The 17,322-nt window shown below is 48.2% G+C and overlaps 1 protein-coding gene across 4 annotated transcripts in view; it reads left to right on the plus strand.

Moving 5' to 3' along the window:
* The window catches only part of GAB2 (GRB2 associated binding protein 2), a 93,458-nt gene extending 76,361 nt beyond the window's left edge, over positions 1–17,097 (plus strand). Inside the window, exons 4-10 of one of the 4 annotated variants that reach the window (XM_071432921.1) lie at positions 2,522–3,120; positions 4,162–4,256; positions 4,976–5,255; positions 6,254–6,344; positions 7,661–7,763; positions 8,617–8,742; positions 10,346–17,097. In XM_071432921.1, coding sequence (XP_071289022.1) covers positions 2,522–3,120; positions 4,162–4,256; positions 4,976–5,255; positions 6,254–6,344; positions 7,661–7,763; positions 8,617–8,742; positions 10,346–10,489 — 1,438 coding nt within the window. In that variant the 3' untranslated portion in view covers positions 10,490–17,097. Of the gene's footprint in view, positions 1–2,521; positions 3,121–4,161; positions 4,257–4,972; positions 5,256–6,253; positions 6,345–7,660; positions 7,764–8,616; positions 8,743–10,345 lie in introns of all 4 variants that reach the window. The other 3 variants (XM_071432920.1, XM_071432923.1, XM_071432922.1) reach the window with 3 other exon arrangements.
* Positions 17,098–17,322: the final 225 nt, after the last annotated feature.

The following is a 17,322-nucleotide window of genomic DNA, read 5'->3' on the forward strand; positions in this document are numbered from 1 at the left end:
TCACAAACTCCCAGCTTTCCTGGCTTTTCAGGTGGTGTTAAAAGCTGGCTGAAAGGCCACACCCAGAGGGTGGTGGTCAGTGGCATGAAGTCTAATTGGAGGCCAGTCCCTAGCAGTACCTCAGGGGTCAATACTGGGTCCAGTTCAAAGGGGCATGAAATTGCTGAGAGGACTGGAGCATCTTTCTTAAATGGAAAGGCTGAGAGAGCTGGAACTGTTCAGCTGGCACGTGAAAAGTCTCAGGGGTATCTCCCCTGTAGGGACGGTGCAAAGGGGATGGAGCCAGGCTCCTGTCAGTGATGCCCAGTGCCAGGGACCCGAGGCCATGGGCACAAACTTAAACACAGGAGAGCCCATCTGAACATCAGGAAACATTTTTTCACTGTGAGTGTGACTGAACACTAGCACACATAGCCCAGAGAAGTTTAGGAGTCTCCATCCTTGAAGATATTCAGAAGCTGTCTGGGCACAGTCCTGCCACAGCCCTAGGTTGCCCTGCTTGAGCAAGGGTTTAGACCAGATGACTTCTACAGGTCCCTTCCAACCTTAACCACTTTGTGATCCTGCAGGCAGGGCCCTGATTCTAGAAATAACCAAATAACCAGAAAAAGGACAAACAAAGGGATGGGCAGGGTTTGCCCTACCCTGCTGTTCACCCCTTGCAGAGCTCGCTGGCTTTCATGGCAGCTGGTGGTGCACGGTGTGGGATTTCTGAGCCAGCGACAGTCCCCGCCTCCAGACCCAGCCGGTTGCCTTAAATAGCGAGGAGTTTTTTTGACGTGGAGAGTTTTGGCTCGCAGGAGCAGGCAAGGAGGGAGGGAGGGAGAGACAGTCGGAACCCAGCTGGCGTGAGTGAGAGCAGAGCTCAGGCTGCATCCACTGGGCTTTCCTGCTGCAGCTGACTTTCCCTACTCAGAAAAAAACAACGGAAAAAGGCTCAGAAAAATTAACTTCAGATAGAGTTAATAGGACAGTGTTTAAAAAAAATGGTCCTCTCACACTCCAGCTGTGAGGATACGTAAAAGCCACTCTCTGGGAACCTGAACAGGGCTGGGACCTGGAGGAGAAGGGAGCAAGCACCAATGCTTTGCTGAGCAGAAACAAACCTGGCCAGTGGTAACTTCTGCAACTGGGCCAGAGATAATGCTCTGATCAATGCCCAGTGCACGGGGTCAGGCTGCAGGACTGCTGGGAATCCCTCCCCTTTCTGCTCTGGAGCTCTTACTTTACTCATCCATAAAATGAGGATAATAGTAGCTAATTGTCAGGCAATGCAGAATAATTAACCCATGAGATGTTTCAAGTTGTGGACCAAAAATACCCTGACAGAACCGAAACCAGTTCTGGGTGGGCTGAGGTCCAAAGGTGGCAGGGATTCGTTTGTCTTATCAGAGCATCACTTGCTTTTCTCCCTAAATAAACTCTGTTTCTGAGCGCCATCTCGTGCTGGCTCCATGAAACAGAGTCCCTGTTGTCCCTGCAGAGTTATCAACCACACCAGAGCAGTGTAAACCAGCATCTCCCAGCTTTTCCCAAAGGACTGGCACTTTCCCAGTGATTTGCCACAACTGGAAACTCTCCCTATAACCATTTCACTTTTTCTCACCACAGTGGTTGATTCAGGGCAGAACTTTCTTCTTGGGGGGGGGGGGTGTTTACATGGGGCTGGCTGAGCCCTTTCTGACTGGGAGAGTGTGATCCCCAAAAGGCTGACCCATGTGCAGGATAAAGCAGGGATAAAACAGGAGATGAAGTACCTTGAGGGGAATCAGCAGAGCAGCAGTGGCTAACCAGGAGTTGTTAGAGGCCTGAGATCTCTATGCTTGGCCCCTGTTTTGATGAGTCCCCAGGCATGATCGCATGTACATCGAGGAATCATTACCAAGGCATGGACCTAGTGACTGCACTGCCCTGCTCACCCTGGACAGCTCCAGGACTTTTATAAATCTGAAATTAGCCTTGAGGTTCATTCCTCCCCCTGTGCACATCAGGGCTGCAAACCGCAGATCCCAGCTGGGGACTTCTATTACCTCCCCATTGCTTGTCCTGTGAGAGGGCAGGATGATGACATGGCTGGAGACCTTGAAATAATCCCCATCAGGAATTTTTTCAGACCTTCACACATTTGCAAGGCAGAGGTGAGATGAAATCTCCCTCCTGAACTGCAGATGGGCAGTCGAGACATGATGGCAGTGCTGGCAGATTGGCACTTTGCAGCTGTGTCCTGGGATGTTGTCAGCTGGTGTGAAAATTGCCCCTTTGGAGAAATGTATGTCTGGACAAAAGGCTCATTCTTGCCTATGGCCCTGTCATGGAGCTGGGTGCATGTACCTCTCACCTATGACAGAGGCATTTTGACAGTGTTTCAGGATCAAGTGGCTTGTGGGCATGTTTGGAGGGGTCTGAGGTGTTCTTATTGCTCTGGGGCTGGGCAGTGCAGGTCAGTAAGGTGACAGAGGGAGCAGAGCTCCCAGAACCAGCTCTCCTCCTATTCCAACCCCTTTCTCCTCTCCCTCTGTAGGAGTGCCAGCTTCTCCCAAGCCACCAGGTCTGCCTTCTTCATGCGGAGCGACTCGGCGGTCCAGAAGCTCTCACAGGGCAACGGGCACTGCATGAACGGCGTTGGTGGGCAGCTCCACGGCTTTTACAGCCTTCCAAAACCCAGCCGGCACAACTCAGAGTTCAGGGACAGTGCCTACGACCTCCCGCGCTCCTTTGGCTCCTACACCCACCCCAAGTCGAGCCTCACCAGCTCCGAAACTGATAATGAGGAGGTCTACACCTACAAGACTCCCAACAACACCCTATGCAAGGAGTTTGGGGAGCTCTCCACGGACTCCTATGACATCCCTGCCACCCCACTCTCCATCTACCAGATCCCCAGGACATTTACACTGGACAAGAACCACAACGCTCTGGCTGTGGCCGCCAGCGACTCACCCGCTGCGCCACCGCCACGGCCCCCGAAGCCTGGGCAGACAGAGCCACGCTGGGGCAGTCCACCCCAGCGGCCCCAGCCTGGTGAAAATTTAGGTCTCACCCCCATGGCAGCCACCATTCCCCGGAGAAACACGCTGCCAGCAGTGGAGAACAGCAGACTGCACCGAGGTGAATTTGGAGGTGGGGACCTGGGGGTGGCTTTGTGCTATTCAGCAGCCTTGGGTGGATCAGTCCCACTGGGTTGTGGTAGGGCTGGGGTGCACGTGGCATCAACCAAAACACAGAGAAACTCTGCTCACCCAGGATCTGGCCCTGGTTTTTGTATTCAGCAGGAATGGAGAGGCATACACAGAGTTCTGCCCACCAGAGCTGCTCAGCTGGCTCTTGGCTGTGTTGTACCTTAAACCAAAACCCCAAATGAGCTTGCTTATGCAGCCCTTTGCCAGATTTTTGTGATTTTGGCCACTTTTAGCTTACCTTTACTTCAACTCATATCCGGGTTTATCAGAACATACTTCAGCTTGGAAGTATGCCTTGGTTTTGCTCACAAAGGTGGGTGTGCAAAACCTGGGTTTTGCATGTCTCCAAAACCCAACAATCCCAAGTGCAGCAGAGCCACGACTGCCATTGGCCATGAGTGGGCTGAAGGTGTACATGCCCTTTCCAAACCTCGTGCCTAGGATGAGATAGTTGCAAAGTAACTTAGAAAGGTGGCTGGAGAGAAAATGCACTGTAAATTATACACACAGCTCTCTGAAATGCTTCTTCCATCTCCTCCTACCTAAATGCCCACCCTTAGGCTGAGATCAGATTCATGCTCAGCAGTAAACAGACTGGAGTAAGAGCTTAGCACCCATCCTCCCCTTCCTGGAGGCTGCCAGCCTTTACATTTACTTAGCAAGCTCTAACAGAGCTTCCCCTTAACCCAGTTTTGTCACCATGATCTGCATTATCTGACACCTTTACCCCTGGGATTTTGCAGCACTTCAGCAGAACAGGGTTAGTCTGCATGGCACATGCAGTTGTGCTGGTGCATCAAAGAGATGCTCATTGGGAAGGAGCGTAGCAGAGAGCCTGTGACAAGCTAAAGACCACGTCTTCTCATCAGCATCTCAATCAACAAGAACAGATACTGCCCTACCAGTGCCTGGATTTTGTTTTCAGGGACCCCTTTTTGTTATCAGCTGTGGTGGGACACATGAATTTGTGGTTGTGTTGCAGCTTCTTCCTGTGAGACGTACGAGTACCCCCAGCACGGGGGCGGCAGTGCTGTGCAGTCAGTCGAGTCCATGAACGATGGATACCACTCCTACCTGGTGAGTTGGCCTTGGTGTGGCCACCACACCACAGGCACCACTTTCACCTTACAGATTCAGAGACAGGTTGGTTCCAAGTTGGCCCTCACAGCCCAGTCCTGCAGAGCTAAGTCAGGAAGGGGTCTGTTAATGGTTTCTGTTTAAACCATGGTGACCTGCAGAGAACAGATGGGGTGGCAACCATCTAACCCAGCATGATGTGCAGAGCTTTGCTTAAACACAGTGTATCTGCCTGCAGCTTTGGCCCAAATAAAACTACCCAAGAGTTTGCCTTCTTCCTAAAAGCCTGGGATGCTGCTGAGCTAAATTTTGACATTTAGCCAGAACAGCCTCTGTTGTGCACTTTCTAAGATTTCCTGAGCTGGAAATGACCTTAAAGCAGCCTTTCATATTCCATTTTAGTCACAGACACAGCCTAGGGAAGAAAGACTTTCCAGGTTAAGCATGCTTCTCCAGCTCACTCTGATCATGAGAAGATGCTCAGGTCTGGGTGATAAAGGCCTTTCTGAACACTCAGGATGTTGCAATGTCTTGGAAACAAAGGGGGTAAACCCTCTCAGTGCAAACTGATGTCCAAGGAGGGGACAGATCATTCCTTCCCTTTGTGCTTAGATTTTAGAGTGAGTCTCCCCTCAGATGTTGGTTATGATGAAATGAAGGGTTTGTAGTGGATGGGGCTGAGCAGTGCCTGATGCTCACAGCTCGTCCTCCCCCAGCAGGCCAAGGCAGCGGTGGCCCGCTCCCACAGCACCGACTCCGAGGACAACTACGTCCCCATGAACCCCGGTTCCTCGCCCCTAATCCACGCCGAGAAAGCCAACGACAATGCCCAAAGTCTCTACATCCCCATGAGCCCTGGGCCGCATCACTTTGACCTGGTGGGCTTGTCCTCGGCCACCCTTCCCGTGCATAAAGGAGGAGCCGTGGCCCAGTGCCACCGGCGGCTGAGTGAAATCCAGCCCCCGCCAGTCAACCGCAACCTCAAACCCGACCGGAAAGGTAAGAACCTTTGGTTGTGCACAAATCTTTCCAGGAATCCTTCTGTTCTCCTAATACTTCAGACTACATCTGTGAAGTTGTGTCCAGTCCCAGGTGGGGTGTGCTTTGCTACTGCTGGCACAGTCAGACCTTCAGATGTCCCCCATCCTCTTCCTCTTTTAGAAGCTCTGTAGTGCAAATGTGGCTTTCATGGTGCTTGAACAGTCCATCTCAAACCCTTCCAGGCCTTTACAGGAGATGCATGTCACAGGCAAGATTTCACCCCCTTGGCCTGCACCCCTCCCTGTGCTCCACCCCAAAATCTCAAAGTTGTATTCAGATGACACAAGTTTTTCCTACAGTTTCCTACTGGCTGGTTCCAGGCAGTTCTTCCTTCAGGGCTCTGCTGACATTCTCCAAATCTCTCCCTAATCCATTGTCTGACCAGTGGCCAAGGAGATCCCGAGGAGGAGGGCTCCCATCTCTAGGGTGTCAACACCTAACCTCATGGACACTCCATTCAGGGGCTGGGGTTGGAGCATAGAACTCTTCCACCTTTTGAATCATCCATGATGAGAAGAGCTTTTATCTGCTACCCTGCAGATGTCCTTTTCCATTCCCTATGGGAATACACTCCACACAGACGTAGTTCAGGCGTGGCAGAGCCTGGTCTTGTCCCCATCTAATGCATTAGTTACCATAGATATCTAATGAGTGGTTTTGGGGTTTGGGGATTTTTAGCAGATCTCTATTCCCTGGAAGGCACATCCCCCTTTTGGGACTACCCATCCACTTTGGAGCTGTGGAGCAGAGGGAGAAATTCACTGTTCTCCCACAGTTCTGGCATAAATGAGCACAGGGGTTTTGGTTTGGAGTATTTGTCATCAGCTGGAGGGCTGGGGGCCTGATTAGTAGAATGGGAAGTAATCAACCATCTGTTGAGGGCACTTTCATGCCAGTCATGGATACTGAATTGCAGGAATATGCTGCCTCTGAATAAAGGCTTTTCCCCTCCCCAGCAAAGCCATCACCGCTGGACCTGAGGAACAACACTGTCATTGATGAGCTTCCCTTCAAATCGCCAGTCACAAAATCCTGGTCCAGGCCAACGTGAGTAATGGCTGGGAGATGATTTCTTGCTTTGCTCCAACAGCAGTTCTCTGGTCTCATTCTTACTGACATTCACAGGTAGCCATGCTGTCACCTCTGCCATGGATTAAACATTCCCCACATCGCAGCTGGTGGCAGGAAGGTAAATTCATTTAGGTTGGGATTTCACATGAAAGCCCAGCATGTGACTAACAAGATAATTAGGATCCCTTGAAGACATTTCCTGTTTCTGGGATCTGACAACTACTGGAGAGCCGTAGCTCTGACCTGGGACCTGTGGTCCGCCACAATTCATGATTCAGCTGAGCCAGACCAACTCAGCCATGCTGTGTGGGGGGCATGATTTCACATCCAAGCTATTCCCCCCCAAACCCCACTGTCATCTAAAAGCAGAGGGTGACTCTCGGGGTCTGAACAAGCCGTGTTTTGATTGCCTTGAAAGCAAAGCTTAGCCTGAAGGAAGTCTGCAAAATTAAACCAAAGCACTTCAGAGCTATGTCTGCCAGCCAAAAATAACAGGATTCGCACAATTCCAGCTCTGCTACTAATTCATGGTCTGATGTTGACCAGTAAAAGGCAGAAGCAAAGCTTGGCTGCTATGACTCCTCTAATAAATTGGATTGTGTGGAGACTGACTGCAGGGCATGAACGCTGTGTGCTGAAATCACTGCTCTGGGAAGCAGCAAGCAGGGTTTGATTGACAAGAGGTCTGACCCTGGAGAAGCTAATGGATTTTTCCCCTATCAGCTAATCATATGACCCTGCTTTACTGAAAGGCAACAAATAGCTTTTTGAGACACGTGCTTTAATGCCAGAAGCTGATTTCATTATTTTGTTTGGTATAATTAGATTTGGTCAATTGAAAGAAAGACAATTCCTCGGAGGATTTGTTTTCCTGCAAAAAATTTGGATAGGGCCTGTACGGTAAACAAATCCTGTTGCTGTGGTGGGGTTGGAGGTGAGAGGCTTCACCAAGGCTGCCCCTCTATCCTCCACAATTAAATGTTTCCTGAGAGATGAAGGAGTTTGTGGAATCTGATTTGTGTAGATGAGAGCAGGAGAGTTATAGGTACATAGAAAGCAAGGTGTTAACTAAAAAATTCTAGAAAGAAAAAATTGAGAAGACCAAACCCAAGGATTTCCAACCCATAGAAAGGATAGGCTGGAGAACCTCAGTACCACCAGCTCTTCCTCACGCCCAAACTGGATCACGGTGATGGTTGCAGGCATCAGGAGCTGCCCCCTCCCATCCCTCCGTGGCAAAGGACAAGCAGGACCTGCAGCCCTCAGTAACACCTCACCCCCTGTCCTTGCAGGCAGACCTTCAACGCCGGCTCTCTGCAGTACTGTCGCCCTGTCTCCTCCCAGAGCATCACCAGCACTGACTCGGGAGAGAGCGAGGAGAACTACGTGGCCATGGTAAGGGCCCCACAGCTAAGATAGATGGTTCTGGCAGGACGTACAATCTCCCCAGCTCTGCAGATGCATTCCTAGCTCATGATGTGGAAGTGCTCAGATAGCACAATGTGGAGTACATCCTTATGTGCATCCCTCAATGCACAAAACAGGGTGTTTCCTTCTGAAGACAACATGTCTCATTGGAGCTTTAAATGTGTATGAGAGGAGAAACATGTATCACCCACTTTGCCAGGAATTAAGAGGGATTTAAAATTTATAAGACTGTCAGGCTGTATTTTCCTAATTAAGGTTGATTTTTTTCAATTTTTTCCCCTAATAGCTGCTGACATCATGTTTCTGTGGGAGCAGGGGCTATCAGAGCAGAAGCAGGGAGTGGCACTGCTTACAGGGAGGGGATTTTGTCTGTTTTGGTGAAGCTACTGACTCGAAGCATATTTTTGAGGCTATGTAACTAATGGGGCAGAGGAAATCTGTGCTCTGTGCAGCATGGTTGTGATTAGCAAAGATCCCAGAGCTGGCCTGGCCTTGCTGAGGTGTGGTTCTAGGGACATACTAAAGCCCACGTCTCCTGTCAGGCATGTGAATAAAATCAGCACAAAGGCAGCAGAGCTGCTCTGATACAAAATGAAATCAAGAGCATGAGACTTGAAATATTTGTTAACACAATATATAGCATTTATAGTATCTCAGCAGTTCTTGCATGTCCTTGTCCCAGAGGCAGGTGAACAAATATCCAGGCTCTTTTAAAGGTGCCTCCAACATGTTTCATTTCTGGATTTGTGTTAATTTCCTTTTTTCTTTCTTCCTTCCCACTTTAATCCTCATTATCTCTCCTGTCTCTTCCCTGCATTAGCAAAACCCCATTTCTGCTTCTCCTGTTCCTAGTGGTACCAACAGCCCAGCGCCTAAAAAGAGTTCGGGGAGTGTGGATTACCTGGCCCTGGACTTCCAGCCAAGCTCACCAGGGCCACACAGGAAGGTATGGGGGATTTTATAAACTTCTGAATAAAAAGTGATGCATTTTTAAGGGGTTCTATGCACATTGGCAACAGCATGGTACAAAGCCCAGACTGTGGTCTCAGGAATCTCTGATGCTCAGAGGGCTGGAGCACCTCTACGATGGAGGCAGGCTGAGCCAGGTGGGAGGAGGAGGAGAAAAGGCTCCAAGGAGACTTTAAACCATTTTCCAATGCCTGAAGGGCTAAAAGAGAGGTGGAGAGGGACTTCTGACAAAGGTATACAGTGACACTAAAGGGGTAATGGCTTCAAACTGTCAGAGAGCAGGTTTGGATTAGATATTAGAAAGAAATTCTTTACTATGAGGGTAATGAGGCACTTGAACAGACTGCCCAAAGAAGCTTTGGTTGCCACATCCCTGGAGGTCTTCAAGGCCAGGCTGGATGGGGCTTAGAGCAACCTGGTCTAGTGGAAGGTGTTTCTGCCCATGGCATGGTTGAAATGAGATGATCTTTAAGGTCCCTTCCAACTCAAACCATTCTGTGACCCACTGCTATATTTACTCTAGGTCAAACTCAGTCTCTCTTGCATGTCTGCAGCTTTGCTGGCAGTGCAAAGCAGAAGCATGGATGTGCAGGGTTCAGGGATGCTGATGGGACCACAAACTCAGCTGGAGTTTGAAAACCTGTCAGGAGGTATCCCCAGAAGTATCAGAATTGGTTTTTTCCTCCTTCAAAACAACAGCTCCTCCTAGACCAGACTTGGATTTTGCATCTGAAAGGTGAAGGACTAGGGTTGTATAAACATCCATGGCAACTATTTGTGAGTTGGCCTCACTTTCTCAAATACCACCTTGTTTCCTAGGCAAAGTATCCCACTGGTTAGGTCCTTTTATTATTTGACAGTTGTCCCTTGATGGTTTCTTTCTGCCCAGCAATATTTCTGCAAGTATCACCCATTTAAATTATATCCCATTCTGGAAAAGTGATTTTAGACCACTAAAAAGCATGATCTGGCTCCAGTTACAAGGAGATGGAGGTCCTCTGAAATGCTTGTAAAGTCAGAAAAAACTTCAGGACTCCAGAAGTTATGGTAAAAAGTATCTCCTTGTTCTCAACACAAGTATCTCCTTGTTCTCTTGGGAGATCCTGCAAACATATCTATTGTTTGGGGATGAAAATGAGCTAGTGCCATAGGTGGGTAGAGTCAGCACAGCTAAAAGGTATAGAGCTGGTATTTCTATGTGTATCCCTAAGAGTTCTGGAGTTCTTTACAGGAAAATGAACAAGATGCAAGGCTGAACTCAAAAAATCAGCAGTTAGAGAACACAATTACAACCAAACATTCATGTCCCAAAGATTGTGAGAAGGTAGAGACCCACATGCTGTTTCTACCCTCCCATTGCACTGCAGTTTCAGGCCAGCAAGAGGCAGAGCAGATTGAAATCCTTCATCCAAGTATCTTTTGGAGGTTAGAGGGAGGGTGATGAGCTGTGAAGTCTTCAAGAAAGCAGGAATGGTGCTGGTGGGCTTGTGGCACCCACTGTGCTGCTGCAGAAAGGAGTGAGAGGGAAGAGCAGGGAGCTGATGAGTGACCAGATGGTGCCCTGTTTCTCCTCCCCACAGCCCTCCACCTCGTCGGTCGCCTCAGATGAGAAGGTTGATTACGTGCAAGTGGACAAGGAGAAGACACAGGCGCTGCAGAGCACCATGCAGGAGTGGACTGATGTGCGGCAGTCCTCGGAGCCTGCCAAGAGCATGAAGCAGTAGTGCCTGTGGCAGGCAGTAGAACAGGAAAATGTCCTGTTGGTTTTCCCCAGCTGCAGCCCCGCTGGGCTGCCAGACCCACTTGGGCTGGATTTCTAAGACTTGTCTGTGGAGGGGAGGGGGTGTCATTGGTTTGGTTTTTTCTCTTAAAACAAAACTTAATTTCAGGGGAAGACTTGGCAGATACTGTTTGCCAGTGATAAAGACCAACTATGTTTGGTGGCTAGGTTTGTGCTTTAGCTGCTGGATGCACTATCCAGGAACTTTGACTTAGCAATACCAGGTTTCACCCTACACATCTGTTCCTTACAGCTATTAAAGCCACCTTGTATGTTCTAACACTGCATCATCTCTCCCCGTCTTCTTCCATATCGTACCCTAAACCATGCCACACAGGTTTGCAGCATCTCCCATAGGATATGATATCATTGCCCAGCTCTGATTCTCCACTCCTTATGGTTGTCCTCTGCCTCCTCCCAGTCCCAAAACTGAGCAAGGACCATTGCTTTTGAAATCACTTTTATTGTCCTGTCTCTTGTAAATAATATGTTCAAAACCTCTGAGGGCTGTTCTGCTCTTGGCTGGACAGCCCCCAAGGTTTGGGCTGGGGCTGTTAACCTTCAGGAGCTTGACACACCATCCCCACCATCCCATTGAGCTGACTTAGGAGCCCAGGACTTGCCCCATCATACACACATACATGCCAGCACATGCTCTCATGAGTCTGTTGAGTTGTCTTCTGTTTATATTCTCCATTAACTCTCAGAGTGAACGGGCTGGAGAGATTGGTTTTGGAAGGGGCTGGAGGGATTGGCTTTGGAAGGTACAATTTAAGCACTGACCCACTGCCTATCCGAAACCAATTCCTGTGAATCTGACCCTAAAAACCACAATTTGCCTTTTGTGGCACCAGAAGAAGCCCATAGAGTGAGAGTCCTACATCGTGAACATTGTGAGAAACCCTGTGGTTGAGTATGAGGGGGCAGGGAGGCTCTGGAGACCCTGTGTGTGTGGACTGGCATAAGGATGAGTGACAAGAAGGGAGTGGAAGGCTGCTGTGAAGACTGGGAGAAGGCAGGTGGTGTACTGCAGAGATTGGTCCTGAGTGAGGAGGTTTGGTGGAATGTTTCTTGGAAGAAAGGAGAAGAGTAATTGAAATGTTGGTTGATGGTGAGGTCATAGGCTTGGGAAGAGGTTGGTCAGGAGAGTCAGGGAAGGGCGTTTCAGTAGGAGCTTTGACGTAGCATTGTGGTTGGTTTGTGGAGGGTGCAAAAGGCTGAACTGTTTTCCCCTCATCTTCAGCAATGTTTCTTCAACACAACACTGGGACTTGCTGACATTAATGGCCCTAGGCTCTAATTATGGGTGGGAGTCTGCTGTTGTCCCCTGCCAGCATCCTTAACACATCCAGGCTTTGGGATCGCTTGCCAGGCAGCTGCTGAGCACAGAGAGAAGAGAAGGACAAGACAGTTTAATGCAGAGATAATAATTCATGATCTCATGAAAACAGGAAGAACTAATGATTGCCATGGAGCAGCCTGATTGCCAGACAGCAAGCGCTGACACGAATAAACAGGCTGACCGCAAACCAAGAGCCAAATGAAGGAGACATCAGAAAGATTAGGTAATAATTTTTATTAAAGAGCTGGAGCTATTCTTTCTGCAAGCTGAACCCCTCCCAGCACCGTGGGCTCTGTGTTCCACCAACATCACCAAGTTGTATTGATTATTAATGCTTAAGCATTAACACATTTGCTTAATCTTGGTGTGAGCTTGAAAAGGGCCAGACGTGACCCACATGGGGATAGGATTCCAGTCCCTTAAGGGCTGTGTGCTGCTGTGTGCTGGTAAAATAAGTCTTGAACTTTTTACACCATTTTGTGTTTTCTTCTCATATGCCATTAAAGGGAAAGATGTTAATGGAAAAGCTCTGACAACCCTGTTGAGACATTGAAGTGTTGGACTTTTATAGAAACAATGAAGCAAATACCCTAATGTTTATGCTAAAAATAATAATTACTAGAAGGGAAAAAAACCAAAGCCCCAAAGGGAAAGATTTAGCAGTCAGATGCTTTCTAAAGGTCAGGGGGTGTGTAACAGCCTGCAAGGGCCATTGCCTCCTGCTGGAGGCTTGCACATTTGCCTGGTGAGTTGACAAAATGAAGACTAGAATGCAGTACTTCGTATTTCTATTGCCCCTTTCATCTCTGCATCTCAGGGGAGACTAAACATTGGGTCTGATCCAGAGCCCACTGAAGTGTGCATTCACCCATCTGGGAGAGAGCTCCCCATCCCCACCAAAAAGAATGTCACTCTACTGGGAAGCTGATTTTTTCCCATTTCTTCTTCAAAGCTGTTAGCTTTAGTGGCTCGAGAGAAAACACAGTGGGTTTGAATGCAAGTTGCTGAGTGGGTGCCCTGTGCTTCTGCATTGGGACTAGGTGCATCCAGTGCCCACTCCCACGTTTAATCCAAGGAGTTAATTAGGACTGGAAAAGCCTTTTGTGGTACTGGAGAAACTAGACCTTTTTCTCCACATTCCACAAATATCTTTGTGCATGGGGCAACCACTGGCATGGGATAGCTCTTTTCCCAGGCTCAGACCCTGTGTTTTGATAATTTGCTCTCATGAGCATCCCTAGTAACTGGTTCATTGCATTTGGCAGACCAAGGACCAAAATGGCCCAAAAGCAGCTATTTAACACCTGCTGTTTGCTGGCTCCTCTTTGCTTTGCAGTGAAGTCTGTGTTTTCACTGAAACAGATACATTCCTCTACCTTTTCCCCTGTAAAGCACCAAGCAAACAGCACCACCAAACTAAGCAGAAGCCCACAGACTCTGTGCCATATAGACATTACTGTATCAACCCCTCCTGAATGCATTAAGTAATCAGTGGCTTCAGTGGAAATAGTCACCCATGACGATTGCCAAGCTGATTACAGCAGTCCCTGGTGATTAATGTTTGTGCAGTATTTAGTCTTAAACCATATTGAAAAGCAGCTGCTTTAATTACACGGACTGCCAAGAACTTTGTCCTGAAGGCATTGAGTTTATCACATCCACTTTATACTTGGATTCTCGAGTATGACAGGCTCCTTTGTTAGAAATAGGTATTTAAGGAAACTGAGAACATTGCAAATTATTCATTTTAATTGAAATTAAACTGGTTTGAGCCTTCACGTCAGAGCCTGCTCTACAGCTCTGTGGTTTGATTTAGAAAAGGAATATGCTTGCATGTGTGTGCTCATGGAGAAGGGTTGTCTGTGGGACATGCACCATGGCCTCAATATTTAGTTTTATGAAGCACTGGGTCCATGGCTCAAAGCTTTCCCCAAGCCTGAAAATGACTAAGTAGGTGGCTTTAAAGGCAAAAGTCTCCAAGAGTGTGTATCCCTTGCTGTGAGTATGCAAATGCTGCTCATCATTCCTCTGCCTCATGAGATGTGTGAGCTGCCTTGGAGCTGATTTGCTCTGAACTGGCATTTGAGTGTTCAGTGGGAAATACATTTCCAGCTCTAAATAGATGCCAGGCTTAGGCTTAGTCTCAAGTTGGCGAAAGAGAATAATGTTTGAGCGCAGAGTGTGCCAGGGCAAAGCTGAGATCTGGCAAATAGGGCCAAATGCCGAATCAGAACCAAAAGATAGGGAAGGCTTGGCTTGTCTGGGAGCTAACTGGGATGGATTTGAATTCTGGGCCACCAGCCACTGGCAAGGGTGAGATATGAGAGAACATGAGGTTGAGACAAGAGAAGTCAGGGGACTTTGCCAGTAAGGTTTGGGTCTTGGTCCTCACCATGTGCTCCTTTGGTCTGTGTCTTGAGTCAGATGTGCAGAGATTTGTGGGCTGTGGAATGCTCAGTAGAAGCCATGCACTGGTGGGACAGGAGCTTCCACCTCTCTCAGGCACTTCACTTCAAGGGGGTCATCCTGCCTGACAATGTGATGCCTGTGCTCTGGCATTCCAAAATGCTTGGGCTGTTCACCCAGCTTTGAGCTGGGCAGGAGAAACCCTACAAGAAATGTGTGGGGATCAGGACATGCTGGGAGACACCTTGCTGAGGGGCTCCCGTGAGCTGTTCCTGAGGCAGCAGTGCCATGGTTTCACAGGGTTGTCCCTTGAGGTGCCACTTCATCCTTGGAGTTTTTCAAGACCAGTCTAGGTCAAACCCATAGCTGACTCTGCTTGGAGCATCTTTTCCACCCTGAGACCCTGTGCTGCTGGGGTTGAGTGGAGACTCTTCCATGTGAGGGAGGGGGCCCAAGGGATTGCTTGGAGCCCTGTAACATCCAAAACAGGTACAGGGCCACTTCTCTGGCCATGAAGCCCAGTGGCAAGGCACACAGCTCAACCCCTAAGGCCATACTCCCCAGTGAGAAGACCTAATCCACATTGGGCTATCCCTTGCACCTTAGAAAGGTCTGGCTGGCCCAGAACAAGTCATCCAGGACATGGACAGGCAGTTCTAGCAACTGGCAGACAGCTTGAACATGTAAATTTGTCAGGCTAGATCCAGACCTCTCAGCAAACCCATGCCACCTCCACACCCTGGCATACCAGGAAGTGTTGGCCTGTTTTGGCTATCCAATGATCATGGTTCCTTGGGTGGGGAGAGGGGGTACAGCCATGTCCGGGTCTTATGGAAGTTGTTGAAATAGTTCCCAGGTGCTGTCTGAACTTTCTGGCTCAGGATGGTTTTCTCAAGTTGTGCTTGCATTGTGTTGGTGTTTTCCCACCTAGTGATGTAAAAGTTCCATTCCATGTAAAAGCTGACACCCGCAGTGTGTGTGCCATTAGAGGGATGCTGTCTAGGTGAGATGGATGCAGCAGAGCTGTGATTATGAAGAAGCCCAAGTTCTATAGGAAGGGGGAAGAGCAAAGCCTAACTCTGGCACCAGCCAGAGAACATGCATGGCCGTCAAAGAGCCGTCAAAAAAATCAGAGGGACCAGTCCAGCATCAAATCATAAGGGCCAATAAGCCAATTTAGGGCCTCTGATGAGTCTGAGTGCCTCTCTTCTCTGCCCAGCCTTCCCATATGTACACAATGATCTTGCAGCTGTTAATGAGACTCTTGCAGGTCAAGGTGTGCACTTTTTGATCACAATTCCTCCTTGGTCTGGAGCAGTTCATCCCTCTATCATCCTGTCCTTGGTGTCTCATCATTGTAGTCACAATTTTATCTCCTTGTTCACAACTCCTAGTGTTGTACTGTCGACCAGGTTGCTGATTTAGTGTCTTCTCATGAGAAAAGTTGATATGTAGCAAGGTGTCACAATACAGCTGTCCCCTTCCAGCCCACAGCCAGCTGGTCCTGGAACGTGGTGTTCAAGTTTTAACACTAGCCAGTAATATCTGAAACAGAAGCTGGGCCACATGGCTCCATCTCTTTAGCTAAAAAAGCTTCTCAACAAACTTGCTCCCAATCAGCAGGCTCTTAATTTTTGATGCAGCCCATTGCTAACATATAACGGGTTCATTTGTAGGCCAGTGGGTTGACCATATGGGAGAGGTTTGCCCCCAGCAGATAAGAAACTATCATTTTTATTGTCATTCTCTGGGTGACACCACACTGTATCTTCATGTAGAACGAGAGGGTTCATGTGAACTCTGTATCTTGCTTTTTCTCCGGCTTGTAAAATGAAGGTTTTTAGTACTTATTTCCCCACCTCACAGATGTGTCATGAGGTGTAATTAATTGACATCTAATAATGCAAAGAGTTGGTTTGAGCCTGCAGGCAATGGCTTGGCAGCATGTGGTGGTAACCTGTTGTCATGCCCAGCATCATACACAACACCGACACATCCCGCTCTGCAAAACTCATTAAAAACCCCTTCATCCCTAACTACCAAGGTGAAAAATACTTGGCAGGATTTTCTTCTGAGTGAGGGGGGTGGGGGAAATGTCATTTGCACAGTTTTCAGTGTTCTGCTGCCACATTTACCCTGGAAATACCACGGGTTTTTTGAGAGCAGTATGGACGTGGTGGTTGAGCCACGCTGCAGAGAGGGGAAGGGAGCAGGACCCTGGGCTCCACGGGGAGCCTGTCAATGAATCCCGTAGGGTTAGGACCAAACCTTTAGAGTAGTTAAATCCCACTCAACCCAGCCCTTGGCAAAGTCAGCATGACTTTGCCATCATTGTGTGGGAACTTTGGGCATCTTTGTGTGGGAACGGACCCAGTCAGATTAGGGTAGTTTTCTCCATTTGTTTCTTAAACCTGCTGCGAGGAGGGGTTGGAGCCCTGGCTGTGAAGCTGTTGCATCAGCAGCCGATTCGCAGGGATGTTTTGTGTGTTTCGAAGCCTATGACTGTTCTTAAAGAGGAGTATTTTTAATTTTTTGATTTCCATTTGTAGAAGGAAGGACAAGAGTAATCTGTGGCAAACTGTACAGTATGTGTCTTCTTGTGGTGTCACTGTTTGAATGGTTATTAAGTTTTCAAATCACTGTGGACAGCTAATCACTTAAGTTATTAATTTATTCTTTGGGGGGTTGTTGTTTGGTTGGGTTTTTTTAAAGTAATTTGAAACAATTATTTATCCCGTTAATCGGTCTTGAGTGAAGCCTAGATAATACATTTTTTGCTGTTAATAAACATGGTACATGCCTGACGTGAAGGTGATCTCATTTTTAAGTACTGTATATGCAACAGAAAAGCAACAGGAAAATAAAAGAATGATAATAAAAAGATATCTCTCCCTGGTGATTCCCAGTATGGATTCAGAGCAGGGAAAAAAAGGGGAAACTAATAAGCAGATCAAGTTTGATTATGTAGCACCTTTAAAGTTTTCAGAGCATCTTCTCAGCATGTTGCCAAGTGTCTCTTACAGCTTCAG

The sequence above is a fragment of the Agelaius tricolor genome, unplaced genomic scaffold (genome assembly GCF_023055355.1).
Source record: "Agelaius tricolor isolate 1412-34295 unplaced genomic scaffold, bAgeTri1.0.p SCAF_9, whole genome shotgun sequence".
NCBI classification, from domain to species: Eukaryota; Metazoa; Chordata; class Aves; order Passeriformes; family Icteridae; genus Agelaius; species Agelaius tricolor.